At 43.4% G+C, this 26815-nt stretch overlaps 1 protein-coding gene across 11 annotated transcripts in view; it reads right to left on the reverse strand.

The window, feature by feature from the left end:
• Nucleotides 1-26815, reverse strand: part of LOC121177737 (R3H domain-containing protein 1-like) — a 41521-nt gene that overhangs the window by 4356 nt on the left and 10350 nt on the right. For 6 of the 11 annotated variants that reach the window (XR_005893354.1, XR_005893355.1, XR_005893353.1 and 3 more), the window contains exons 3-22: nucleotides 24304-24502; nucleotides 20954-20971; nucleotides 20231-20320; nucleotides 16688-16811; nucleotides 15114-15192; nucleotides 14729-14788; nucleotides 13895-14035; nucleotides 13475-13583; nucleotides 13165-13260; nucleotides 12659-12684; nucleotides 12321-12374; nucleotides 11433-11665; nucleotides 9314-9583; nucleotides 8589-8743; nucleotides 8105-8230; nucleotides 6745-7092; nucleotides 6425-6560; nucleotides 3539-3696; nucleotides 3036-3169; nucleotides 908-1011 (exon numbers count right to left, since the gene is read on the reverse strand). Coding sequence is in view for 8 of the 11 variants with exons in the window: in XM_041032052.1 (XP_040887986.1) it covers nucleotides 908-1011; nucleotides 3036-3169; nucleotides 3539-3696; nucleotides 6425-6560; nucleotides 6745-7092; nucleotides 8105-8230; nucleotides 8589-8743; nucleotides 9314-9583; nucleotides 11433-11665; nucleotides 12321-12374; nucleotides 12659-12684; nucleotides 13165-13260; nucleotides 13475-13583; nucleotides 13895-14035; nucleotides 14729-14788; nucleotides 15114-15192; nucleotides 16688-16811; nucleotides 20231-20320; nucleotides 20954-20971; nucleotides 24304-24462 (2620 nt within the window). In the remaining 3 variants the exon portion in view is untranslated. The remainder of the gene's footprint in view (nucleotides 1-907; nucleotides 1012-3035; nucleotides 3170-3538; nucleotides 3697-6424; nucleotides 6561-6744; nucleotides 7093-8104; nucleotides 8231-8588; nucleotides 8744-9313; nucleotides 9584-11432; nucleotides 11666-12320; nucleotides 12375-12658; nucleotides 12685-13164; nucleotides 13261-13474; nucleotides 13584-13894; nucleotides 14036-14728; nucleotides 14789-15113; nucleotides 15193-16687; nucleotides 16812-20230; nucleotides 20321-20953; nucleotides 20972-24303; nucleotides 24503-26815) is intronic. The other 5 variants (XM_041032054.1, XM_041032055.1, XM_041032056.1 and 2 more) reach the window with 5 other exon arrangements.

Raw genomic sequence — 26815 nt, forward strand, 5'->3', positions numbered from 1 at the left:
TTTCTGTTTACATAAAGCTCACATTAGGTGGAAATCATATTGAAAACTTTGCACAGCTGACACCACTGTTGATTTATGAAATAATACCTAATAACAGTAGCAAGGACAATGAATGTTTGGACTTAATCTGCGGATTATTTCTGGCCCTGGCACAGCCAATTAAAAATGTTTACAGGTGACGCTGTAGGTAAGGCCGCCACGAGACCTTCATCTGCCCTCATTACTGATGAGCTGGAAATGATGGCTTCCTCCACCGCTCCCCCATCATATCAGACATGAATAATAAAGGTCATTAGTAAGGAGACTGCCCCACCTGGGTCTCTGGACAGTGATTCTGAGAGCCTCCAAAGGCCAATATAAAACAGGCGATACATGAAAACAGGTTAATACAGTGATTTTTTTTTTTTTTGAAGCACTGGACAATTTTAATATATTTTTGTCAGTGTCACTTTAAATATCAGTTAGGGCTGGACTGCTAATATATCTTATACTCAGTATCTGTGTATGTCAGCAAATTAAGTAACAAAAAATTGCAGTGTAAGACAGACCAAAATAGGTAGTAATAGTAGTATGATACTGTACCAAACGAAATGCTGAATGAGCTGCCAACCTAACATCGGTAACAGTCGACCTACTAGCCGTTTAATCTCCGTCCAGCTCTGGAGGAAGGAGGTGGATGTGCAAATCGCTTTCACTTATCCCAAACTCCAGGGAGCCGACATCACCACGCTTCACTATTTTTCATTTTGAAAATCTAATCATGCGTCTGACGCACACGCAATGGCAAAGTAAACCCAGGGAAGATGATGTCATTATGAAGTGCAGGTTTATTTTACTGCACGATCCCTCACTATGTTTGAATGTGGTCTCGGACTGGTCTGTGAGTCGGCTTCAGAGGAGAGCGTACCTGCATACTGCTGGCCTGGGTGCTGCTGGGAGATGCAAGGGGACGAGGTCTGTGGAAACTGGAGCTGCTCCATCATCGGAGCGGGCAGGAAACTCACTGTTGAACTGTGAATGAACACACACACACACACACAGAGTAAACCACGTGTTTTATAATAGGGGTTCTGCAGGGTTCAGCAAGTTAAACTGAACAAGATCCATAAAAACCACCAGAAGTAATAAGTATTTACCAAATACACGAATTTATTGACATTTATATCACATTTTTCCTTCCAAGCCATATATAACAATTAAAGCTGTAGTCATATAATTGATTAATCAATAAACTATTTATCTTTATCAATAGTTATTCATTATACATGGCTTGGACCTGGACAGGCAGCAGAAAATGTTTGGATGCAAACTTGCAGATCTGCTGTTTAAGAAGTAAACATTGCCAAATTTGTCAGCTTAAGTGCTTCTGGCACGACAGAGCCTGAACACCTGAAGACAAATAAGTCTAATATGATGCTCACACCTAAGCGGGCCTTTAGGGTGATCAGAAAAATCCTAAAAAAAATACCTTCTAAACCTGCACAGACGTAAATCTCCAGGAGCTCTGAGATCCTAACGCTGCAGCTGAGGTATTACATTTAAAATTTAACTTTAAGTCCATCTGCAAAGTAGGTGCTCTGCTCGGTAAGCAGCCTGCCTGCAGGGACTCGTGTACAGCTGGTGAAAAAAAGCAGGCTGCAGGTGGACAGTCCATCCTCGTGGGAGAAGAGCGAGCTGTTAGAACACTGCCGCATAAATCATTTCCACACTGGCTGCCCTACAAAAGCAGCCTCATTTCACAGCTGGGACAATGAGAGAGTGACCTCTCCTTGCATGTGTGTGTGTGTCTTTTCATTGTTCTTCTGCAGGTGATGACTGCGTACATGGCTGCTGCGCTCATGTCTGGTGTTTGTTATGTATACGTGCGCTCACAGTGGTCCCAGTAGTGCCCCACTCACCAGTATCCAGATTGATTGGGTCCACGGAGGTAGAAACTAATTACATGTTTTGCTTTCTGTGAACTAGTTCTATCAATCAGCTATAATGAGAGAGAGCACGGTGCTCTACACTACTCCACAGCAGCAGAGTAATGGAGGAAAATGACTAAAGCTCTCTCTGAGAGGGTCGTCAGAGTCGACATTCATCAGCTCTACGCAGACCCAGTTCACCAAAAGCATTCCGGTAATAACTTCATTTTTTTTCCCCCCACAGTGAACAAAGATGACCTTGGCTCGCAGGTGCTTTGGGGATTCACTCATCACGCCTGTTAAGTCTATAAATAAGAGGCACCTTCAGGAGTGAGAAACAGCGTCAAGTGCCTGCAAACTGGTTTCTGTGACCAAGTAGGTCTACAGCTGAGCTCATAACTCAATCTCCACCTGATTAAAGTGGAGACATTAGAAACTGTCATGATACACAGATAGCCACGGATCAGAACAAGTTTAGCGTGAGTGTAAACATAACTTAAGCTAATTTTGGAGCAAAAAGCTGCACCAGAAAACCCAATTAACTCTTCGTAAAAATTTTAGGCAGCTGCTTTGGGCCTTTACACTGATTATTAAATGCATTAATGTAAACTGGGTTATTACAGAAATCATGTTAATACCAAACATGGATTTGAAATATTACTTTAAAACTAATTACTCCCATTTATCAAAGCATTAAAGTGAAACTGTTGGTTTGAGCAGTACAACTGAACAATTTCTTAAGCAATCAAACAACTTAAATGATTTCAAATGTTCATTTGTCTTGAACATTAAATATTCATCACTAAACGCACAGAGTTAAACACTCCAAAACTGTGCTGAGATTTGATTTACTCAATTAGTCTAATAATCGATTAATCATTTGGTCTATAAAATGTCAGGTTATGGTGAAAAATGTGAGTGAGTTTATGACCACATGAAACACAAAAGCAGCAGCTCCTCCTTCAGCTCCAGTGAAATCTCTCAACCTTTTACTCCTTTTAAAATAAACACATAATCAAAACATGCTTTCATGCTGGTGGTGATGCATTTCTTCTCAAATCTGAACCCAACATGCCCGAATCAAATAATCAACCACAGTAACAGCCAGTGTTAAATCTGTGCTCGTACCTCATGGTGGTGTGCTGGTTAGGGGGGAGCAGGCTGTAGCAGGGCTGCATGCCAGCAACAGCCACTGCCCCCTGTCCTGGCTGGCAGGACACAAACACTGGCTGCTGGTACGTCTGCTGTGGCACAGAAACCTGCTACAGAAAAAAAAAAAAAAAAAAGAGATTAGAAAACACAGTTAGTAATAAAAATAAATCAAGAAAATAAACCAAACAAATCATAGAAGCTTTGCTGGCTCATTCCAGCGCATATAGACAACTGTTGCAAAGGTATGTGCAAATGAAAAACATGCAAATACATTCATTTTCTCAAGATTTTCTTAAGGACAAATAACTGGTGTTCTCCTTTAATCAAGAACACGCTCTCATTTGCAGCCGTCTCAAGAGGAGCACGTTTCATTCATGACAAAATGAACTGAATGCTCTTTTTCATTTTAAGTCTGGTGATATTAATCTATCTGACAGTCAAAGGGAAATCTCACAGAAGCGTCCCTTTATCAAAAATACCTGATAAGACTGCATTGGAGGGTACTGGACCATCATGCCTTGCATCTGGTTGCCCATATTGCTTTGCTGGTTGCCAGTGAGAGCGAGGTTGGGTGTTGGCTGCACGCCCACTACAGTCTGGTAGCTGGACGCTGGGTTTGGCATCACGGCTTGGTGCACTGGGGCAAAATGAGAAAGGCACAATGCTGTGACCGAATGAAAGGAGACTCCTGATAGGAACAATGTGATAATAACATGACACGAACACACTGTGATTAATATTCATGATTCGTGTGCAACATAGCAGGAGAAGACACTAATAAAAGATCGGAGGAACAAGGTTCAGTGATCAAGATTTTACAAGAAAGTAGGTCAAGATTTGAAGGATTTTATTGTGAAATTTTCTTGTAAAAACATTTACAATGAGGAGACATTGAAGCCACATTAGGAGAACAACAGAACAGGAGGCAGATTGAAAGATTGTGGAAGTTGGGACCTTGCTTGGGGAGTTGAGCTGTTACAGCTAAGCAGATTTGAGGCACTTGGAATAAATGAGAAAGTCAATATATTTGATTTCGCCTGCGGTGGCCTGAACCTGCAACCTGAGTGGCCGAGCCACTCGTCTGTCTGAAAAACAAGGGGGAAAAAAAAAAAAACCTGCAGGAGTGATTAAGTTCAGGGGGGGTAAACAGAAAATGGGATCACATTTCTACAGTACTTGTTAAAAATCCACTTAGAGCGCCCAAAGAAAATGACACACAAAAGACGACACAAAGTCACACAGATCCGGCCATTTTCCGAGTGGCCTAAAATGGCGGCACTTATTCCTAGCTGGGGGGGGAAAGGGGGGGGGGGGGTGGACACTTAAATGTCAAGGTGACAAAAAGAGACATTTGAAAATACTGTCCCTTGTGACACACACACACACACGTGGTAATCCAAGTGACAAAGGAGAGGACGTCCTTTTGTGAAGGTGTCTTTACAGTCTGCCGCCCTGGGAGAAAAGTACAACTAGACAATGAAAGTGCTCCGCAAGGAACAGAGGAGGGAGGACTATTTTTATCCACCCTCCTCTTCTCCCACCTTCACTTACAAACCAAGCATGAAATGACCGTAATATCAAACGCACACAATTCTGTGCCATTCTTCCAGGCAGCAGATGAGGGACGATTGTGGCGTCTCTGCTTAGAAAATTCCTTCACAGGCTGATAATGAGTGTCCAGCCACGGCGACCGTTACTGTACGTCCTGCAGGCGAGGAGTGAGGGGCTGAAAAAGAGACCGGTTCACTGTGAGATTCATAGAGGCCTCTCAGACAGCGTCCCGGCCCCGCATCCCGCCTCTCAGGCTCAGGACACTCCATCCTTGGCATAAAATCATCGGGCTTCATCGGGCCAGGCTGATATATCAGCTGATACCAGCGTACTGCAGGTACACTGGGAAATATGTCAGCCGAGACACTGTAGTACGGGAAGTCATTTCGAAACTGTGTCACCATTACATAGGTCAGTGCCTTCATGTATAATATAAGATGCTTTCCAAGAATGACAATGACTGGAGATGAAGCCCTGTGGTGGTGATGACTGTCTGATGCAAGTGAGGGAAACATTCACAGGTTTCTCTGTGGACACGGGCTGAGCCATCAGAGAATTTCTCCTGATAACTTATTTATTATGTGTGCAACCCATGCTGCAGTGTCTTCACCTTTAGATTGTCTTATATGCTTTTTATTTTTTTTTTTAATTAATGCAGAAACAGAAGGGAAACGCGGCGCTGAAGTCATTTTTTTTTCCTGTTTCCCTGAGAAATAATTGCTGTCCTTTGCCTTTGTAGGTCAGCTTCATTTGTCCGCTGTCTATTCCCCGGGTCCCCAGCAGGGAAGCCGCATTTGCAGCCTACAGATGACAGAATAGTGCCGCAGCCACTTACAGAGACGTGTGTGTACCAGTGTGTGTGTGTGTGAGCGACTGTACAAGTTACAGCTGTACAAAGATTACATCCAGTTAAGAAAGAGCCAGTGTGTGTGTGTGTGTGTGTGTGTGTGCTGTGAGAGAGACCGAACAGGAGCTAACAATCTCAACTCCTGTGGTGAAGGGGAAAAAAAAAAAAAAAAAAAAAAAACAACCCAGAAACAGAATAATCAAGTGGATGACTCCCAGGGAGACATCTGAACTCGTAAAAATAAACAAACAGAGAGGAAAGCAAGGGAGAAATATCCGTCCTTCACCGGAGCCCTCGGACTGCGGCTGGCAGGGCTTCCTTGTGAAGAAACACAAGAACAACAACCAAAAAAAAAAAGCTATCTAAGAGCTGAAAGCGGGAAGTGAACAAAGTCTACTGAAAAGCAGCAAGGCTGAGCTTTGTTCTTGACAACATGAAGTCTGGAAATTTAAGGAAAAATTCAGTCACTTCACATCAGAGACTGAGGATCTTATTCATTAAAACAAAAAGCCTTTGATCCGTCTTTAGATCCGCCATCTAACTATTTCAAAGCTTCATTTAAAGTTGTAGCTTTGGTTTATCACTGAAAACTGGAGAAATAAAGGCTGAGGTGACGTGCTGCTTTTTGGTATTCAGGTGCATTTGTCATGCAACACAACTTTAAATTGGGTATAATGACAATAAAAGTGTAAGAGACTGTTTTTGAATAGGGCCATGTGTGGATGTGTGCACCTTAGTGCGTGTGTGTGTATGTTTTGTGAAAACTTTCTCCGTCTGACCAGGTCAATTAATCTCATACTCAGTCTAATTTTTCACAGGTGTAGAAAAACCTTATCAGCTGCGGAAAAATCCACCATGAGGCCAATTATGCTCAGGTCATAAGTGAAAATAATCTGATTTATTTCTCCAATATAATAAAAAGTCAGTAGTTTACATGGATCTGATTTTAAAATGACCGTGTTCGTACCTTGTTGCTGGGGCAGGTTTTGGCTCTGTGGGCAGTTATAGGGCAGCGGGTTGACGGGGGGCCGGTAATGCTGCTGCTGCTGCTGCTGGGTGGAGCAGTGTGGGTGGTGGGTTGAAGAGCAGTAACACGTGGACATCTGTAAGAGACACAGAGCACAGATTCAAGGACCTGTATGACACATCAGCAGTCCCATTTGAATCCATTTCCTAGCAACAAGAGAAATGAAGGATTAGTCATAAAGCTGGTTTCCGCTGCAGGAATGACTCATGACAAATTACAGTTATGGGGAAGCAGCATGATTTCAGAAGCACGGTCTCTACCTGCTGGACAGGCTGTTGGATGTAAGCGTGTTGCTGGAGCAGCGGCTGGTTCAGCGTGGACCCGGGAAAACCAGCGGGGCCCGGGGTGGAGCTGGAATATGAATGGCCGGGGCCTGGAGTCGGGAGCGGGATCGGCTGACCCTGTAGCACCCCTGAGTGTCCCCCTGATGGCCCTGCCACCATGTAGCTGGCGACCTGCTGCGGAGGGGCTCCCTGCAGTACCACATGGGAGGGCTGGTGGTGGTATACCGTCTGATAGTGGCGGGTGTCTTGAGCTGAAGCTCCGCTGTCACTGGGTGGCTGCTGCGCCAGAGTCATGTGACTGAACTGGGCGTTTAGGACGTCAGGCTGGAGAAATAATTTAGCGTTAAAGTTTCGGACAAAAGCTAAATTCAGTGCAACAACACACACAACCAAACACACACAAACATACAGCACTGACAATCAGAACCTGGGTCACAGCATTTTACTCATTAAATCAGCTCCGAATATGGATCAATACAGTTCAACCACCAGGGACAGTCAGCTGATTTCTAAGCTAAGTGCTAAATCAAAGACATTTGTTAAATTGACTTTCACTTGAAGGTTAAACAAATGCAGAGCTGAAATCTGACCCAGGTCTACAGAGACCAGCAGACTCCAGTGAACTATTTATCTGTATCACCAGCGCGCAAGCCAGTCCAGGTCATTTCTGACATGTTGTTGGAAAAGTAGTGTTTTTAGTCATGGATTATTCAGCGCTAACATCTGGTGATGAATTAAATATTAATGGAACTTTCCACAGGCATAATTAGTCACAGAGGCATGTCTTTCACTAAAACCAGGTCAAAAATGAGGTTAAGTGAATGCATGGTCTATATATGTGGGTAATGGCTCCTGCTGGATTTAGATGCACCTTTCCACCAAAAAAAATAAAAAATAAAAAATGGAATAGTTAACGGGGGGAATAATAAGGTCTGTGCTGAAGTTTGGAAAGGTGAGAAACACTAAAAAGATCTTGTTAAGCCACACCTCCAACAATGTGGACTCAAGACAAAAAAAAAGAACTACACTGAAGGTGAATACAAAACTCTGCCTGCTAAATTCACACTTTAAAACAGATAAAAAATGTAGCTCCATTTTAAATAACCACAGAAGGAGCTTGTTTAAAGGGACATACATACAGTACGAAGACCTGGGTCACAACAGAGCTCAAAGCATTTCTTTAGCCTGACACAAGCTGGACTTTAACTTATTAATTTCACAGCTCAGAGAAAAGTCTATAAAACTATACACGATATAAATAAATTTTTAATGAGCCAGGTCTGACAGGAGATGGAGCGGGGGAAGAATAATAAAATGGAAGAAAGAAGTTCTGTACCACAGTGTACTGCTGGTTAGGACAGATGGGCAGGAACTGAGAAGGAGGAAGAGGAGGAGGAAGAGGATAAGAAACCGTTGGGTTGTGGACAGGCTCGGAGGACGGCTGGAGAGGAGGACAGATCGGCTGAGGAGGGAAGGGAAGAAAAGATGGACAGAGGGAACAGGAGATGAGACTTGACAAAGGTTGCTAGTAAAATGGTGGGAGCTTCAATTCACCATATGATAAGCCCCTTTTTTGCTTGATTAGTTATGCCTAGAAACGGTTGCTAAGTGATGATTGGACAACTGCTGTCTGGGGGAGGGGTTTAGTAAATAGTCAATTAAATGGCTTAGTGAAGCTCCAACCATTCATTAGCTCCCATTTTAACACTCTCTGTTAGTGAGGCTGAGATAAAGTTAGGAAAACCTCTGAAGTTTTTACACCAGTTCAGTGGGAATGAGGAAAAAGATTCCAGACTGAAAATATAGTCCCGCCCACTGACCTGGGAGTGTAGATGATTGGCTGCCTGTTGCTGGCTCACGGCAGAGATTGTCTGCTGTGGGGTTTTCCCCTGCTGCGGGTTCCTGCCAGCAGCGGAGACGATGCTCGCCGGGTTATAAACTACAGTGCTGTCATCGGGATGGATGAAAGGCTTGCCTGTCAAAATAAATTCATAAGAAACCAAAAACCACAGTGATGTGAACGGTACACACACTCATGATTAGCATCATAGGAAAGAAAACACTTGAATTATGTTCCGTGTGACAGCGAAGGACACACCCAAACACAGCCCGTGAGAGGAGAGCGGAGATTTGGCAGCATCTGAAGTTCAGTTTGCAGCCCAAAAGTGCACAACTGTGCGTTAGGCCCATGATGAATATTTACAGATTTCTCCCATCTGTTCAATGCATTTTGATCAGCATGCTTTGGTCTGACTACTAATTTGACAGACAAACCGAGTGTAGCCCCATGCCAATCTGAAATTCTGTCCCCAAGTCATGAATATTCAACAGGAAACCAGAAAATAACAAGAGGGAGAAATTTATTTTGGGAAACTTTTCTTTGATTTAATGCAGTAGATTGAGCTTCGTTCATCGACCTTGAGAAAAGAAACAATTTCAAGTTGTGTTTTTTTTTTTTTTTTGGTGATTTCTAATTCACAACAAAGGAGCTTTTAAATAGAAACTCTGGCTTTTCATGTTCACACAGAGACATTGTATCACCCACCTGTGTGGGGGTTGACCAGGACGCTGCCAGGTGGTATCCCTGAGGCTTCTATCGGCAACACATAATAGTTGGTTGCGTCTGTAGCTGGTGGTGGCTGTGAAGGGACGCTCTTGATCATCTCAGGGTGTCCAGGGCCTCTGGTGTCGGCGGCTGAGTGGATTAAGGGCGCGCTGGGGATGTTAGACCGGGACGAGGCTGGAACTGGGAGAGGCAGCTGGGGACGGGACAGCGAGCTGGACGAGGAACCGACGCTACTGCATGATTCTGAACCTGGAAAAAGGGCAGAACAAAAAGATTACCTACATTTGTCTGAATGACTTTAAGACAGGCTCTGAGAGGAGAAGCGTGAACTTGTTGCCGGTCGATGGTGATAATAATGCAGGGGAGAAAATTCACAGTCATGCCTCGTGTTAATAATGCTACATCTCTTGTGACTGCATTGCATTCTGGTCTCTCGAGGCAACTGTTGATGGAGAAATTGGTATCTCTGCCCTGTCTGTGGTGGATGTCTTCCTGTATAATTACTGTATGCCGTGCAAAATGGTAAGCGTGCAAAGAAGCCCTTGGTTTTTGGGAGGAGGGACTGACATTGCAGTCTGGTGTTTAGGGCCTGAGAGGGTTTAGTGTTTGCTGCTATCAAACCACAATGTGGCCACAATGTTTTTTCCCTTTAAATCACATTTTGAAGCTGCTGGAGGAAGTGTTCAAACCTTTAAAGTCCCCCTCCACTCAGAGATTTGTTTTGACAATTGTTCCTTCACTTGGATGTTTGAGCTTCACTGTACACAGTCTGACGCTACAAGGCCGTTTTCACATTCAATATTCGCGTATTCATAAACTATGGATTTTTCACTAAGGGAGAAGGAGCAGATGTAATTTTAACAATTTTTATCCGAACTGATCTGTGTAAAAAACCATATCGCAAACTAATTTCTATCAAATATAAGCTCCTATTTTCAGGTGGAGATGGCCTGCAGCCTGTTGCAAGGAAAGCTTTCTTGAGGGCTGAGGAGAGGGGCAAATACAAAAGAACGCAGCAGCACAGGGAAGATGTGTCTCCTGGACTTATACTCCCAAAACACAAAGTGAGGGCAGCCAGCCGCCTCGTACACAACTTAAAAAACTGCTCAGGCAAGAAGCCTGCTGCTGCTACCTCTCTGTGAAAAAAAAAAAATGGCAAAAATAGAAAAAAGCTAGATGGAAACAGTGGCAGGGAACAAAAGGGAGAGCAGAGGCCGACCGAGAATTTCCACCCTGAGATACAGCAGACGAGCCCACAGCGAAGAACAGTTTTTATCTCATCTCCGCCAATCAACTTACAAATGTATGATATTGTGGAGTAAGCACTCGCAGCTGGGGAGAAGCCCTAACTTCATCTCAGTGACTTGCATGGCACTTCCCAGCGCTTAGACTTATACATTATGCAGCACCTTCTCATTGCTAGGTTTTCTACTACTGCTGTTACACCGCTTTTAAAGAGCCTGCTCCATCACTGTGTTGCTGCACGGTAATTAGTTCTGACAGCTGCCCGACTGCAGGGCGACCCACAGACTTTATTGACCACAGCAGGACGACAAACATTTATTCGGATAAGATCTCAGGTACCCCGAATTCATGGGGAATTTGCTTGAATATGCAAAATCTGTATTTCTGTTCCCCTTTTTACCCAGAGCACTATTTAATTAGTGAATTTTTCCTCTTCACGCTGGAACGCAGGCTGTCCTCTCCCTTGTCTGAGTAACTGAATAAATGACGTGCTGACTTGGCAACCAGAGAAATTCCTCCATCGACACTCAGAATTCACCTGGACAATGTAATCACCATCAGTCACAGAACAGCTGAATCTGATAAAACATGACTTGGTTTCTCCCAAGAAAAACAAGTCATTAAAACGTGTAGAAGGCGGAAAATTGCCTGTTACTCTTTTAAAGTACAAGTGGATGCAGTGTTGTGTATATTAGAGTGCCTCACTGAGGTATATTTGCACTGCTTTGTTTCATTTTAAACAAACTGAGGCTATTCTGAGGACTCTGAGGATCTGAGCAAATGCTAAATATTGTATTACAGCTGTGAGATATGGCTCTAGTCTGTCTGCCTCAGTCCCAGCTGTCTCTCTTGCCTGTTTTGGAGAGCCTCCCGGTGCTCTTGCTGCTGGCTGTGCTGTCCCCTCGGACGAGGCCGGGGGAGATGCCGCTGAAGCTGCTGGCCTTGGTGATGGCGGGCCGCGGGGCGAGATGGTTGGAGCTGTCCGAGCTGTCGGTGCTGCTCCACGGCCGAGGCTCGCCGTGCCGCGGCAGCGTTTCCGTCTCAGAGCTGCTCTGCCGGCTGGCGCCCGACCGGCCGGCCCGTAACCTGTGAGAGAGGAAAGTATTGGCATCTAAAATTTTTATTCTGAAGTTTTCTGGTTGTATTAATAATGTAAAATGCTCAAAAATGTTTCATATTTTCTCAAGTGGTCTATTAATCATTAATACAAAATAGTATAGGTGCAGTTGAAAACCAAAGGTTATGTAGTTTAATGTTGTAAAATTATAAAAAAGAGGGCAAAATAAAACCAGAAACCTGTATTAAAGTGTTTTTAAAAACAAAAGATGTATCTGCCTTTAGATTACTCAGGTTATGACATCTTACCATATTCAGCAATGGTCATTATTTTGTGGATTTAAATACAGGAAGACTGCATCTTCTCCCACGAAACATTATATTCATGCATGATCATTGCTTGATCAATAAAAGATGACATCTTTAAAAAAAAAAAAAACCACACACGTTTTCATGGTTTAATTGGCAAGCTTTGGTCCAAATAGCCTGACCCACATGAGGAGGCCTGGGCAGAAAATCCTATTTAACAGAAGCTTTCTTGAGCAGCAAAAAAACAAAATCCTCAGATCAGCACTCCTGTTCCTGAGCGAGCCGATTAAGACGGACGGCGATTCAAAGGGTTTTCTCTGCCTGCGGTTTCAGTCTCTGAAAAGAGCCGAATGATGTGTGACGGGGGTGGTCCTACCTGAACATTTGCCGCCTCTGTTGGGTGCTCATGCATGCGTCTTCATCCTGAGCGCTGAAGGGAGGAGAGAGGTATTACAGAACAGGCGCTGACAAAATGAGATATCCACCATTTTAAAACATGACAGAGCTGACTCTAATTGCTGCTCTGACAGCAAAACTATAAAAGTGATTCATTTAAAAGCGAAGAGCTTTAGTTACACTTTAAAGGATGAAATCAGCCAATTAACCGACAATTCATCATCCATATTAGATACAGCCTTTTGGAACAAAATTATTACTTAATGAGAGGTGAAGCAAAGTCAGCGGTCATGTGATAATTGCAGTTTCATTGCTTACCTTCTATCTAGTATGAAGTGATCTCCCTGTGGGTGAAAAGGAAAATTACAGTCAGTTCCAGGAGTACAGTTCATTCATAGCACAGCCTGTTCTGACTGTTACCTCAAACACTTCTCTTCTTTGCATTTGAGCTCTGCTGAAAGCTACGTGTCACGTCCCTGCGTCATGAAAAAAAAAAATCTGCTTTTTGTCCGTATGAATTTGACTCTACAGGAATAATCAATTTATCAATAAATATAAATATAAGGTGCTGTGACCCTGCTGCACCTGCTTGCAGCTCTAATTATAAATTTGACTTCTCCACAAAAGGGGGGCTCCAAACTGGAGCAACCCCCGTCTATAAATTCATATATCCAGCAGTGGTAATTGGTAGCAAGAAATCCACTGAATTTGCACATGAATAGAAATGACACAAAGATTTGTGCAACATGCCCCCCACCCCCCCACCACCTCCACCACCACCCCCACCCCCAGCCCCCCAGCCCGCCTACACTAACAGCTCTCACATCATGTGCAAATATCCTTTCTCTGGCTCGCTGGTACTCCTCCTCCCTCTCCTCCATCGATTTGCTCCTCTTGTCAGCTTTCAAACGCATTCGAATCTGGCAAGGACACACCACACACACACACACACACACCACACACACCACACACACACACACGCACAGACACACACACAGAGACACAGACACACATACCGACACACACGCTTCTTTAGCAGCTATGTCAGGGACGCCAGATTGTCCCACTCTTACCAACATGTCAGAAATGAAAGTGACAGCTTGGTGGAAAAAAAAAAAAAAAAAAAACACCTACCGTGCTGTCTTCACGATCAAAGCTGGAGTTGTCTCGTTTGAGAATGTAGCGTTTCTGAAAATCGTCCGCCCTGTCATCCTTGATGTGCTCTGAGAATTTCTGATCGGGTCTGTTGGTGGAGGGGAATTCGCAAGAGTTTTGGTGGCAGCTTAATTTCAGGCAGATGCTGACAGCAACATATGTTAACCAGCAAGCAGGGCAGGAAACCCACCTATCTGTCGACTGATCGCAGCAACTATGGCTGCAGAACATTTACCAGCAATTAACAAGTAAACTGATAGTTATAATAAGAGATCATATTCAGTGATCATATCCTCATCTCAGCCACAAATGTCCATCAGTCTGATAATACTATTATTTATGTGTTAAAAGTTCACTGTGGCAACACTGGGATATATCAGAGACCAAAGAGAGGCTCACATTCTAGTGTTGGTGGTTTTGTTGATCACCACTGACTTTCCACTGGGGTCCACATTGTGGTCCATGCCAAAGTAGGCTGCCACTCGATGTAACAGCATCCTGTGGTAAGACGTCATGGGCGGAAACTTTCTCTTTTGGCTTCTGGGGAGGAACACAGGAATGTGGTTAATGGTCTACAGTTCAAAAATCCCATCAGTCACAATCCCAGTCTGAAATGAGGAGTTCACTGAGTGAGGGGGGGGCAAGTGAAGCTTCATCTGTTTCATCTGGTAGCAGTGTGTTGTTGTTTTACCTTCTGAGGATATACGTGCTCTCGGGTCTATTTTGAAAATGTTTCAAAGCACTCCCGAGTTCACTTGAAGAGAACATCAAGCCCTCAGCAAACTCTCAACAAACACGACTACATTAGTGACAGCGATTCAGAGGGAAGGTTCCATTCTAACAAAGACAGTAAATGGAGAATTTGATGACCACTACACTCAAACAGGGCTTCAGACGCTACAGAGCGGTCACAGTTGACACAGCTGGGACCATGAACAGCTGCTCGTCTTCATTGTGGGACATCAAGCACAGCCCCATCTCAAAGTGTAAGGATCCTTCTGTGCTCGTGTTCTAGAGAGCTCCTGCCAGCTCAAAGGCGAGTTTGGAAAAACATTTTAATTTGACGATTGACGAGTTTTGCAGGTTTTCACTCGCACTCAAAACTACAGCAGCTGCGTTCAAGTTCTCCTCTGGTTAAATGTGTTTGAATGGAACCAGATGCTGTGGAGTTTAGTCTGGGTTAGAACCTGAATGAATATGTCTTTAATAAAATCTTAAATAAATATTTCTTACTCGTTATTGCTGATGAAGTCCAAGATGTCCTGCTCCAACTTCAGAAGCATGATTCGATCCCTGAGAAAACAAAATACATACACTGCTAGTCAGAAGGTTTTAGAACAGCCCCATTTCCCCAGTTTTTATTTAAATTTCAGCAGCTCCAGTCCAGTGAATAACCTTCAGTGGTACAAAGGTCAGCAGTAAACTGCCCAGAGTCAAAAAAAACAAACAAAAAAAAACAGAAAAATAATGTACATTTCAAAAACACGGCTACAGATTTCCAAAGGGAGTAAATGAAGCCTTGAAAGTTAAAGCAAAACTGTATACTGCTGTCAGAATGTTTATTCACAGCGTAAACCATTTATTTGTATTTTTATTCAAGTGTGCATGTTGAGCGTACCTGGGGTTGCCCTTCAATGTGTTGACCAGGAACTCATGGAGATCTATGCCAGTTGAATCTGTGTAGTCTTGACTGGAATCTAACCAAAAGAAATATAAGTCTCGTGTCAGTAATCAACAAGGCGACCGCTGAAATGAAGGCAATGCATCACAGATCTCATTTCTAAAAACGCTGATGTGTATGGACTCCAACTGCTCGCTGAAGAGAAATCGTCATGAGCTCAGTCCCTCAGCTTAACAGCATGTCATTTTCTCAGTATAATTTCCTTTTATATGAATAACAAGGAACTTGAAATGTTCCACCTCGTTAACTCCCCCAAATTAATGATAAACAGTTAATGAAACGCCCGTTGTGAATATTGATATGCAAATTAACCAGCTTGTCATTCAAGTATTTGTGAGGGGAAAAATGGAAAAGTCAAGACATCAGAAAAGAGGAACCTGACTGAGGGTGACATTGTTGACCGTGCTGTTTAATGGTTGTTCTTAGCGTGACCACTACGAAGGAAAAAAATAAAAAATCTGGCCGCTTGTATCGCTGCCAGCTGAACCATTTAAGAAATGAAGAGGTGGACGGATAACGAAGTTGACACCAAAAAAGAAAAAGCATGTTCCTGTGCACCAACAAAAGGATAGGATCCATCAGTGGGAGTCAGGGGGGACACCGGAGCTCGTTCCCTTTCGGTGGGTGTCTGGTTTCTATAATTGGAGGCTGCCTCATCAGTAGTGTTGCTCCACAGAGGGAAGCAGACACCTTTATACGCCTGTGGGAATCCGTATAATTGCTTCACACCTTGAGCTTGTCGCAATTAACTGAATCACGCCAATTATCGGCCCATAATGAGAAATCATTTAAAATGGAGAAGTGCTTTTGGACAAACTGGAGGGCACTGCGCCAGGAAAAAAAAAATGTTTAGGATTGGATGTTCCCTGTGACATGGTAAAGGATATAATTATTAAAGGGCTGTAATTTGGCTGAGTGACATGGATTGTATGATAAGTATCATTAAGGCATTTGGCTTCATTTCAACGCTTTGCCTTCAGTGTCGCCACAGAAACGGTCACCAAAGTGAGATCATGGATTATATAAACATATATATGTAGAAAGGATTTATTTATTTATCTATCTCAGGTGCACATATTCTCCTGCCATCTTTACTATAGATAAATTCCAATTTTTGTTTGGGAAAAAAAAAATGCACATGCATCTTTCGAGCTCTTTTTCAGGGGTAAGCAATGTTTATAAATGAGGCCCCAGGTGTTTATGATGTAAAGAAAGCTGAGGTGTTAATGGGAATATTTCAGCTCCTGTGACTGGGATGGCAAATCTGTTTCACTGGCACCAGTCTGACCAGGTCTTCATCAAACCCTCAAATCAAATCAAACTTACATAAAAATTCTTAAAACATATTTAAATATAGCTGTCACTGTTGGTTTAAGGATATAAATATGTTAAAATGCATAAGAATAAGAAGAGAAGGTGATAGTATCCTGGAAAATTCACATTTCTAAAAGAGAAAAACAAAAACATTTGTATAGACACACTTCTAAAATAGGTTTAATTGCATTTCTCACCTCTTGACAGCCTCTTTCTCTGTGTTTTCTCAGGTTTGTCCACCTTGTCACAGCTGTCCTCTTTCTCAGCTTGGTCCTGTGTGGCTCGTTCTTCCTTTTCAAGGGGCTGGAGAAGGAATCCATCCTGTTTGGGGAAGAACAAATAATTGAAAAAAAAAAAAAAAAAGATGGATTACGAGGTATGCGTTTGAAACTGTTGTTTATAAAATGGTGGAGCGTGTGTGGATTCGCCAAATGGCCTCAGTTTAAGTATTTAGACTTCGACGAGTTACCACACACAAGTACAATAATGTCAGCATTTTACAAGAGCGTCAAGCGTTAAATGTGAGTCTGTTCTGAACGATGAACAGACATTCATTTAGAAAGGAGGCATTAAATATGAGGCATTTAATTCTCTATGATCTTGCCTGAGGTTCTAGGTTAATTAGAGAATAGCATGGGCAAAAGAGGCCAGTGTAAGACACTTAATAAACTCTCCTGGTTTATCATCGAAAACCTGTTTCCATGCCGGTAACAATGCGCCTGCGTCCATGAATTCCAAATCACTATGGCAATTAATCTGCCAGATTAGCTTGTTTTTATTAAACCACCTGAATAATACATGAATTTGAGCCTGAAATTAAACAACACAGCACATTTCATTCCTTAAAATTCAACAGAATGAGGAGTTAGCTGTAATCCCCCTCCAACTGTAAAAATTCCGAAAATCAACCGTGCTGCAAGCTGGCTGGAGGACTGGTGTGGATGCTTTGTGAGATCTATTAAAAATGGCCTTGGTTTACCCCCAGTCGTGCTCTTCCTCGCAAACACTCACTCAACACTCGACTCAGAGCAGCATCTGATTTGCTTTTCAGGCAATTCTACAAAGGCTGAAAAGGAAAGTTGTATAGAAGAGAGGGGTTGCCAGTGCACCGTAAGTGGATTAAACACAAGTCTGGAAAGCTAACATCAGAGAGTCTGTGAGAGTGTGTGTGTGTGTGTTTGAGAGAGAGAAGGGAATGAATGAATGAGTGAGAGAGGGGGTGACCTAGTGGTGGGAGAGCAGCTCATAACCAAAAAAAGGTCACGAGTTTGATCCCTGTAACAGCTGCGAAGCCAGATAATGAGACGCTACGTTCTCCTTCGTTTTAAGACGCTCTGAATATACGTGAAAATGTAATATGCTAATGAGAAACGTGACTGACTAATTGCCTGAGCGAGCGACAGAGAGAAAGCGAAAATGAGTCTCGGGCTGCGTGTTGTGGAAGTGACAGCGAGTTCATATATGTGTGTGTGTGTGTGTTTTTCAAAGCAAAGGGGTTTTTTTAAATTTTTTTTTTTCCTGGCAAGAAGCGGTGATGTTTGCTACTTAATTCCACCCTCGGCATCACATGGAAGCTGCCTGGTTGATGTGCAGCTGTTGCGAGCTGCCTCATTTGTTTCCTGACATCCATTTACCTTGAGATAAAGGAAAAACAGCGTGAAAATGATGGTCTTCTGAATATGTAATGAACGTGCTGTCAGTCTAAAACAAAAAGTACGACACGTATTCAGAGGCCCTCGACTATTGACCATTGATTGAAATTGACAGCCAGGCGTACAATGTAAGGGCAGATGTGGAGATGGCTTGGACAGCCTATAGATCCATACAGCCCTTTGTTAGTCCTCACCGTTTGACAGCAGAGACAAAAATGCAAAATGGAGAACAATGGGAAATGTTTAGATTCAATAATCAGAAGGGTTTGAATGAGAATCACTGATCCTCCAGCTGAATGTGTACTCCACTAATGTGTTTTTGCTCCTCTCTCTTTATTGCTTTACCTCGCCCCTCTAGGTTAGTTTGCCGCAAAAGGAGTCTCGACTCCGGGCCCAATAACAGTAGCGAGGGAAATATCAGGAGTATTCAATTAGAGCGCTCCACAGCTCTCTATAGCTGACGTGTGGAAATTGTAATTTCCTCGACATGATTGATGGCAGTAATACAGGACGTCGTGTGAGTGCAGACGATGCGAGACTGTTGTGGGAATAACACCGCCCTCTGGTTATGGAGCTCGGTGCTGACTGGCTGAAACGCCTGGAACAGACACACCTGTGTGTGTGCGTGTGTGTATATATATATTTATATATATATATATGTGTGTGTGTGTGTGTGTGTGTGAAAGAATGCCAGGAGCTGTGCAGAGTGGCATGTAATGGAGTAAGTTTGGTCAGAGGGGGGCTCTGCCCGGAGATACGATGTAAAAGAAGAGTTGACTTAGCAAAGTGACGGCTGGCTCACGGTTGGAGCTCTACACTTTCTGTTTTGATGATGTGATGTTTTCATCAGGCGGTCACGGCCAGGTATTTAATCATAGCTGTCAGACGAAGGCCGCTAATCAAGCATCGGAAGGTCTACCTGCTCAATTGTAATGAGCTGGAATGAACAACTGATCCCAGGTCAGCACTTCAACGCTACATGCACATGGACCTGTAGCTTAACGAACCGGGCTGGGGCGTCGTAGAACCACCTACGTCACACTGAGCTTGATGAGATGAAGACAATTCTGCTCCATAGGAACAGAGCGTGGTTGCAATTAGGGACGTGCCGGTATCACATTTTCATGCTACGATTAATTTCACAAAAAAAAAAATCTAATTATTATTAATGAAACTTTCCAGAAACACTAATATTAGAACTGAAACACAGTGAAATTACCTCACATCATCATCTTGGACCTTGTATTCTATTAAAACCTAACAAACTGAACAATAAACTGTAATTGCAGCTTTACTGGACTCTGCAAATGAACAAATATACTAGAAAAACCATAAATAAAAGCAGGTTGGTTGTTTAAAGACTAAATTATTCAATCATTTCAGTTTCTTATCAATTCTATGTAACCATTCCTGTTTTCATACATGATCTGGTTCAGGTTTCTTCTGGAAAGCTCTGAAAGAACTGGAAAAAAAAAAAATCCTGCACACTAGTCAAGGTATCCATCAAAATGCAGGCAAAACTGTACATGAACTTCCCGAAAATTGTCATAAGAAAGCATCAATTTATGCGTGTTTCCATCCACTGCTGTTATGCAAATATGAGGAGTTGCCTCATTGAGATAAACAGCCGGTGGTGCTAATTTTCAATTCAGGTGCTACTGAAGAGGAAGAGGGTGCAACAAGGTCATGTAATTAAAAAAGAGCACCAGCGAAAACTCAAGCGTACAAACACTATGTGGGAAATGTGAATATGTTTGTTCCTTGCAGCATTGAAGTAGGTGAACTTAGCATAGCAAGTCGTGGCTTGAGCAGCAGGAGCTGGACATGCAAGGATCCTGATTCTCTGGTCTCTGCTGTGGTCGTTATGCCTCTGTGGCAGATTAAAGGTCACTCTCAAGGTTCGTTAAAACCAAAGTGCTCATGAATACAGTACTGTGCTACATCCACCACCATCCTGTGGTGTCCTCTGAACACTTCAATAATCAGGCTACCAACAGAAATGGAAAAAAGCTGGCAGTACGTAGTAAAAATGGTGTACCGGCACATCTCTAATATGAATGCACTCTGGTTTTTCAGGGAGGCTGTTACCTGAGGTGCTGCTGAAGGCTCAGGAATAGGGCAAGGAAAGGACTCTTCACACACTGCCAGGCTCCGCACGAGCTTTAGCCTGGTGTTGGACTAAGGGAGGGGAGGGGGGGTTGGTGTGGGCAGGTAGGTATGCACAGTTAAAACCATGCACACACACAACTGCATCAATATCATCACGGATCACAGCGGCAAGCCAAAGTAAAAACAGAAACAGCGAGCGAGCACAATCAATTCTTGCAAGCAGATCATACAGTTTGAATATTTCACATTTTAGCTGACAAATCTCTTCCAGAGTGACTGAGCTTTTCGCTGCTAAGATGACTGTAGACCTGTGGCTGCAGATCTTCTCAGATAACTTAATCAGAACAATCTTCAGCCAAAAAAAACAGAGTAAGCAGTTTCACATAAACCCAATCCTTCTCGTGTTTTTCCTGAGGGAACGTCAACAGCGATGCAGCAAGCACACAGGAAATGCCCATTTCAAACTATTTGTATTCTCAGGCACAGCTCACACCAGAGCCTCCACTGTAATTCATGTAATGGCATCTCAACATATTGCACTGAAGTCATTTTATGTGTCAGCAGCAATGCGTACGATAACAACTTGCTTGACAGGAAACACACGTACAACTTCCAACTCAATTCAAGCAAACAACGCAGTCCAAGTGCACATGAGACAGGCGGGAGCATCCTTGCACAACATGCATGTCGAACGTACCCTACCTTAGAGTACTTCACAGGCTGTCCATAGGTAGGGGAGGGGTGCAGGGAAGAAGTGCACAGGGGGAAAAAAAAAAAATCAAACAAACCACAGAAGTTTGGAGGGGAAAAGAGGATTGTTACTTTATAAACGTGGTAAAAGTGCAGAAGTTTGAATTAAATATGACTGGCCTACATTTTGTGCGTGCGTGCGCTACTAGCTCTGCAAAAGAGCATAACAATTCAAGACGGCAAGAAAAAAAAAAGCAAAACAAAACAAAAAAAATCCCCATATATATTCCTGCCCGTGTTTTTATGTTTGTTCCTAAACTGAAAAATTTAAGAGCACAGAACAAAATTTAGGTGCATTGATCTGCAAAAATAAAAGAAAAATCCCTTCTGCAGCATGAAATCTCAAGTTGAACATTCACAATTTCCTGGGAGCATGAATTAATTTCTGCAGAACATATGGTACCAAAGTGGTTGCACTGTAGGGCCTCTTTCTCACACACACACACACACACACTCTCTCTTGAAAACACACACACATACTGCAGAAAACAAAAGCCAGACATTTGGCTGCGAGCGATTCGGGTCAGTTTTATGCGTTGCTCCCAGCGCCATTTAGCTGTCATGTGAATCAGACCCAGGCACTGGAGGTGAGATGCAGCCGCCCAACAGTGTGTGAGACAGCTCGGTGCCTCTGCGCTTTACGCACTAGTGGCTGTGTCTGTGTGTACGTGTACGTATAAACAGAAGGTCTCTCAGTAGCACGCACAGAGGAGGGGAGGATGGGAGGAGGGGGGAGACCTGGCAGGAGCCATTTCAGTCTAACTTGTAACAGAGCCCAGTCCTCTGCTTCCTAATCCCAACATGCATCTACTCACACATGTGCACACGCACCGCTCTGTCCTTCCCACCTGTCCTCTAAAAATCAAAAGGACAACCCCTCCCTCGTTGAGCTCGAGGGCCAAATAACACCTATAAAAAATTGAAATGGACCACTGTTCGCCCATCTCCAATGCCTGTGACCTGCCGCGCCCCTTTCTGTATCAGGTAATATGGATGTGGAGGGGAGGGGTAAGGAGGTGGGTGGAGGAGAGGGCTGGGACTGTGAGCGCACCGCTACACCAGCTAATTGAGTGGCGTGGGGCCGGTGGGGAATGAACAATGCCGGCAGGAGATAAAGGAATGGGAAAGGGGGAGAGGGAAAGGGCTGAAGTCAGCAGAAGTAGGGCGGCCACCAGCCACCTGTCCTACCGCAGAGGACAGAGCTGGAGAGCTGGAGGCAGATGGTGGCAAAGTCACCCAGTCCCTCCCCGCCCCCCCTTCCTCTGTCGGAATGCTTTTCTGCCCCCCCTCCAGCCACAGTCTCCCGTTTCTTATCCGCATTCCCTACCTCCTCCATTTCTCCCACAATGAACAGTTCAGGCATTTAACCGTTGCTCTTACACAGAGCGACAGAATTAGCTTCACCTCCTCTACTGCTGAAAACTACAAGCGGAAAGGTCAGGGGCTTCAGTGCCGTCAGCATATCTTGGCATATCCCGTGACCACGGAATAATTATGCCAGGGTGAGTTTTAGGAAAGGGAGCAGAACGAGAGGTAAGAAGTTAGATACAGCCTACATTTGGAGAGGTCACAGAAAACATTAGAGGGGGCAGGGATACATACAAAGTCAATTTAAGCTGAGACATGGGGGCAGAGAGATTTGCCACTGCTAATTTCAGCCACTACATTCATTTTTCCTTTTCTGTCTTTTGTCAATGTATTCCTGCACTAGACATCATCATTAGGCGACGTAACGGAACTGAAAAGAGGTGCCCTTGCGGAGAATGGTCATAAAAACCAGTGATGTCAGTTATAAAGCAATATCTAAGTGGTTTGTTAACATTAGCCATCATAAACCACTGTTCATACCAGACCAAATACAGCCGTAGCAGCAAAACCTCTGACTGTATTGAATTGAGCAATGGTGCGTTTTATTGCTTATGAAGTCAACTTTTCATTTCCAAGAGGAAGACTGAGCCGTTTCATCTCTCAAGTTCTTTTTTTTTGCTCGGAACAGATGCAGCTTTAAAGTATTGTGGTCTGTGGCTAGTTCTTTTGACCAGATTTACTTTATTACTTGAGCTTTTCTTTTCTGCTGAGAAGAATGATTTAAGGAGGAGAAATCGTTTCCCCACCTCTGTCTTCACGCTTTTCTTTTTCCCTCTGCTCTACCTCCTGTTTTCTTCAATACCCTGTCTGTCATGTTCTTTTACCTTGCTTCTCTCCTTGATCCCTCCTCCTTACAACCTCTCAACTCATCCCTCCCTCCCTTTTCCTCCTGGGTCCCCCTCCTCTCTCGACTGCAGCTCCCCCATGCTGGTGTCATTCTGTTCCTCAGGGTAACAAAGACACAGGAAGTTGGTAGATAAGCCAGGATTTGAGCTCCAGATTATCTGCTTGCCTGACTCCCTCGCTCTGCCTGCCTCCAACCACAAGGCCAGATTGGCCTGAATCCTATTTTTAGGTTGCAGCCAAAGAGACAATCCTTTTCCCTTCCTGGATTTTGTTTCCTTGACCACACTTGAAGAGATTTCACATTGTTTCGCCAGTTTTGCTTTTTTGAGTGTCCATTCCTCTGTGGGCACAAACCAGTCAGCACCAGTTTTACTTTAAAAGCCAAATTAACATGTACAAATTTTCCACAGTCCCAAAGCACATTTGTTGCAATGACATAGAGACCTAATTAATTAGCAGTTTATTTGAAAGTGATCTCAGCTGTCCCAAATCCCCAGCAGATCGCTGCTTAAACGTCTCCCATGGAGGATACATGAGATTCACTAGTTCACATGCCCAGATGATTTTTACAACTTGGACGTCTCTCAGCAGCCCAGACAGATGGGAGTGAGTCTCACTCTGACTGGCCTAGGTGCTGCGGCAAAGTGGAGTCGAGCCTTATTATTTCAGCCTGTGCAGATTATACTTCTCAGGAATAATTTTGCTTGCTGGAGCAGTCGGGAAAATCATCTTGAATGCTGCAGGTGACAGGAGATCCCCGGGGCAGTTTGTGTTTGACGTTGACTGTTACTGAATTTTCATGGAGAGGAGTGTGGAGAAAAGTGAAAATATTTGGTAAACTGTCAAGTGTCCTCAGCTCAGTCTCGGGTTCGGTCAGACTACTGACACCTCTAACCCTCCACGATGAGATGCTTATAGACAGGGCTGAGGAAATGTCGAAAAATGACTATCTGAAACTGACACTTTCTTTACCAAAAGTGCTCAATCATTCTGTCAATACTGACCAGAGGAATACAGGAAGGGGACTTGAGAGTTTTTAGGGTGAAAATAAATCTCATTCAGTTGCAGGAGGCGTCACTGTTCTTTACCTGTATGTCCCTCTTACTGTTGCTGCCGTGTTCATCTCTGCTGCTCTGGCTCTGGTCCGAAACCTCAGACTTGGTGGCGTTGTCTTTTGGAGATGACACCGGGTCGGTGGCCTCGGAAACCTTCATCGTTTCACTGTCAGCAGTATCGGACATTCTCATTGCAAAGTCTTACTGGGAGATGCTGGCAAATAGAGAGAACCTGAAAGGAAGGAATATGATTGTAAGGGACACTTTCTTTTTAACAAATTAAAAGAATCACAGGTGTTTATGACAAAAGGTTTTCGTAGGTTGCAAGTTAGGACAAGTTGTAGTTCACAATTTTTACAATCTTTTATTTAAGTTTAAAAGCCTTGAGTCACTGAAAAAATGTTAAGCAACTGATAAGCAACAAGAAGTTACAGAATAAATCATATGCCAAAGATATTGTTGAGGTCATTTAGAAAACATGTCAAGATCCATCACTGAATAGTTTTTCAACTGCAATCCTGCTCAGTGAATATACTGGTCATAAATATATTGATTTATTGTTAATGGATTTTTCAAATATTAGCATCAGAATCTGCTGCAAAAATCTTGAAAGGCACAAGATAAAGATCAATGCATATCCAGCTTTCTGCTCCTACACAGTAAAGAGTAAAATGGCTGTGGTAGCAGCATCATCATCATCATCTTCATGCTTCTTCTCCTTTGGACTGTGACAAAGATGAAAAAGTTCAGAATTACTTTATTTTATTTATTATTCATTTGAAAAATGCAAACAGCAATATAAATGCAATTATATGCACTTACACTTTGGAAAAACACTACAGATAAATGTAGATAAATTGATAAATAGTTATTTATGCAAGAAGTAATAAAGGAAACTTACTTGCTCACACTGGATCATTAGATCAGGTCCACAGAAAAACACCTGCTCTTCACCTGAGGTGCAGTCCGTTTTTTATTTGTTTCATTTTTTCTTGTGGGAATTATTTTGAAAGAGAAAGCTACGACACCGCAGGGGCAAAAAACAGTGACTCACATCAAGTGGAAAGATGCACATTTCCCACGGACCAGCCGAACAAATGTTTTCACGGCCGACATTCAGAGTTGTTACAGCAGGACAAACACAGGTGTAACTGATAACATTAGTGAAGGCTCCAAGTGTAAATGGAATTCAGCCATTATTAATGTTATTAGTTACACCTGTGCTTGACAACTCAAAATGTCCGCCGTGAGAAAGGTCAATGAAGTGACAAGCAGGTGAAAGAGGAGAGGGGCAGTTAGTGTCTTCAAAACAGTCTGTGGTCATCAGTCACTGCTCTCTTCTGTGCTGTCTCACAGCTCTGCAGCTGTTCAGCAAGAGACAATGGACATGACTGGACAGGACAGCAGGAGGACAGCTTGCTCTTATGAGACGAGACAGATTTAGATTTGTCTCCTCTTGGGCCCCAAAAAATATAATATAACTTTGACAGAAATGCTCCTAATCACCATATAAAGGTATTTATTTTGTATTAAACTTAATTTGGTATTAAACTGATTTACAACATAATTATTAAATTGTGTTTTCATTTGATTAATGTCCCAACGGGGAAAAGTTACTAATTGAATCTGTGTGCAGTCGCCCAAAAAACTTTAATTACCAGCACAAAACTATATAGAGGTAATCTCAGCAGAAAGACATGAAGGTGAAAGGCCCGCGTCCCGACTTTAACTCCAAAAATCCTCAGTGTGGGTACTTTAATGACACTGGTGCAAATATTGTGCATAAAACATGGAGACTTTTCGGGTTGGCGGGCTGGGAACCTCACATTGTTGCTGATCCTGTAACAGGAGTTGCTTTGCACCTATGGTCCTTTGTAGGAAATATCTGTGTAATGCCATGACCTCCCAATGTTTAAGTCATGGTGCGAGTTCGTCCTGCTGATATGCCCTAATTATGCAGGCAGGCCCCATGCAGCGAAACACACGCACAGACACACACGCGCACACATGAGAAGGGAGGGCAGACATCTGGTACATGAGAGCTATGATTAATAGGTTAATTAGAAACGGGCTCATCAAATTCACTTTGCACATCAAAACTGGATCCACACATGACAGCACTTACTCTGTGCTCGAGTGTGTACGTGACTGGCCGCGTGTGTGTTTCAGCTCCCACCAATCAGCGGGGGCCTCAACCTATTTGCCTAGCAGTGATCAGAGCCATTTTCCTATCTGATCGCTGAGCAGCAAAGCGGCAGGCTGAGACTTGATTGTTTATCTCCGTCCCAAAAGAGCTGAGACAGCTTTAAAAAGGTGGCATCCGATTCCTCTATGTCAGAGTAATGGACTTCCAGTGAGGTCCGCTGCTCTCTTGAGCTCCTCTGCCAGGCAAATGTACCGCTAACCCAATGCTGTGCGAGGCTAAGAGGTGAGCTAAAATTTAGCTGGGCACTGGAGAGTCAGATGTTGAATTTCAATGACCTGTCAGAGGTTTGACAAAAGCAACGCCGGCTGCTGCTTTACATTATTTTTACATTCTGAAGGA

Source organism: Toxotes jaculatrix, chromosome 24, assembly GCF_017976425.1.
Source record: "Toxotes jaculatrix isolate fToxJac2 chromosome 24, fToxJac2.pri, whole genome shotgun sequence".
In the NCBI taxonomy this organism is placed as follows: Eukaryota; Metazoa; Chordata; class Actinopteri; family Toxotidae; genus Toxotes; species Toxotes jaculatrix.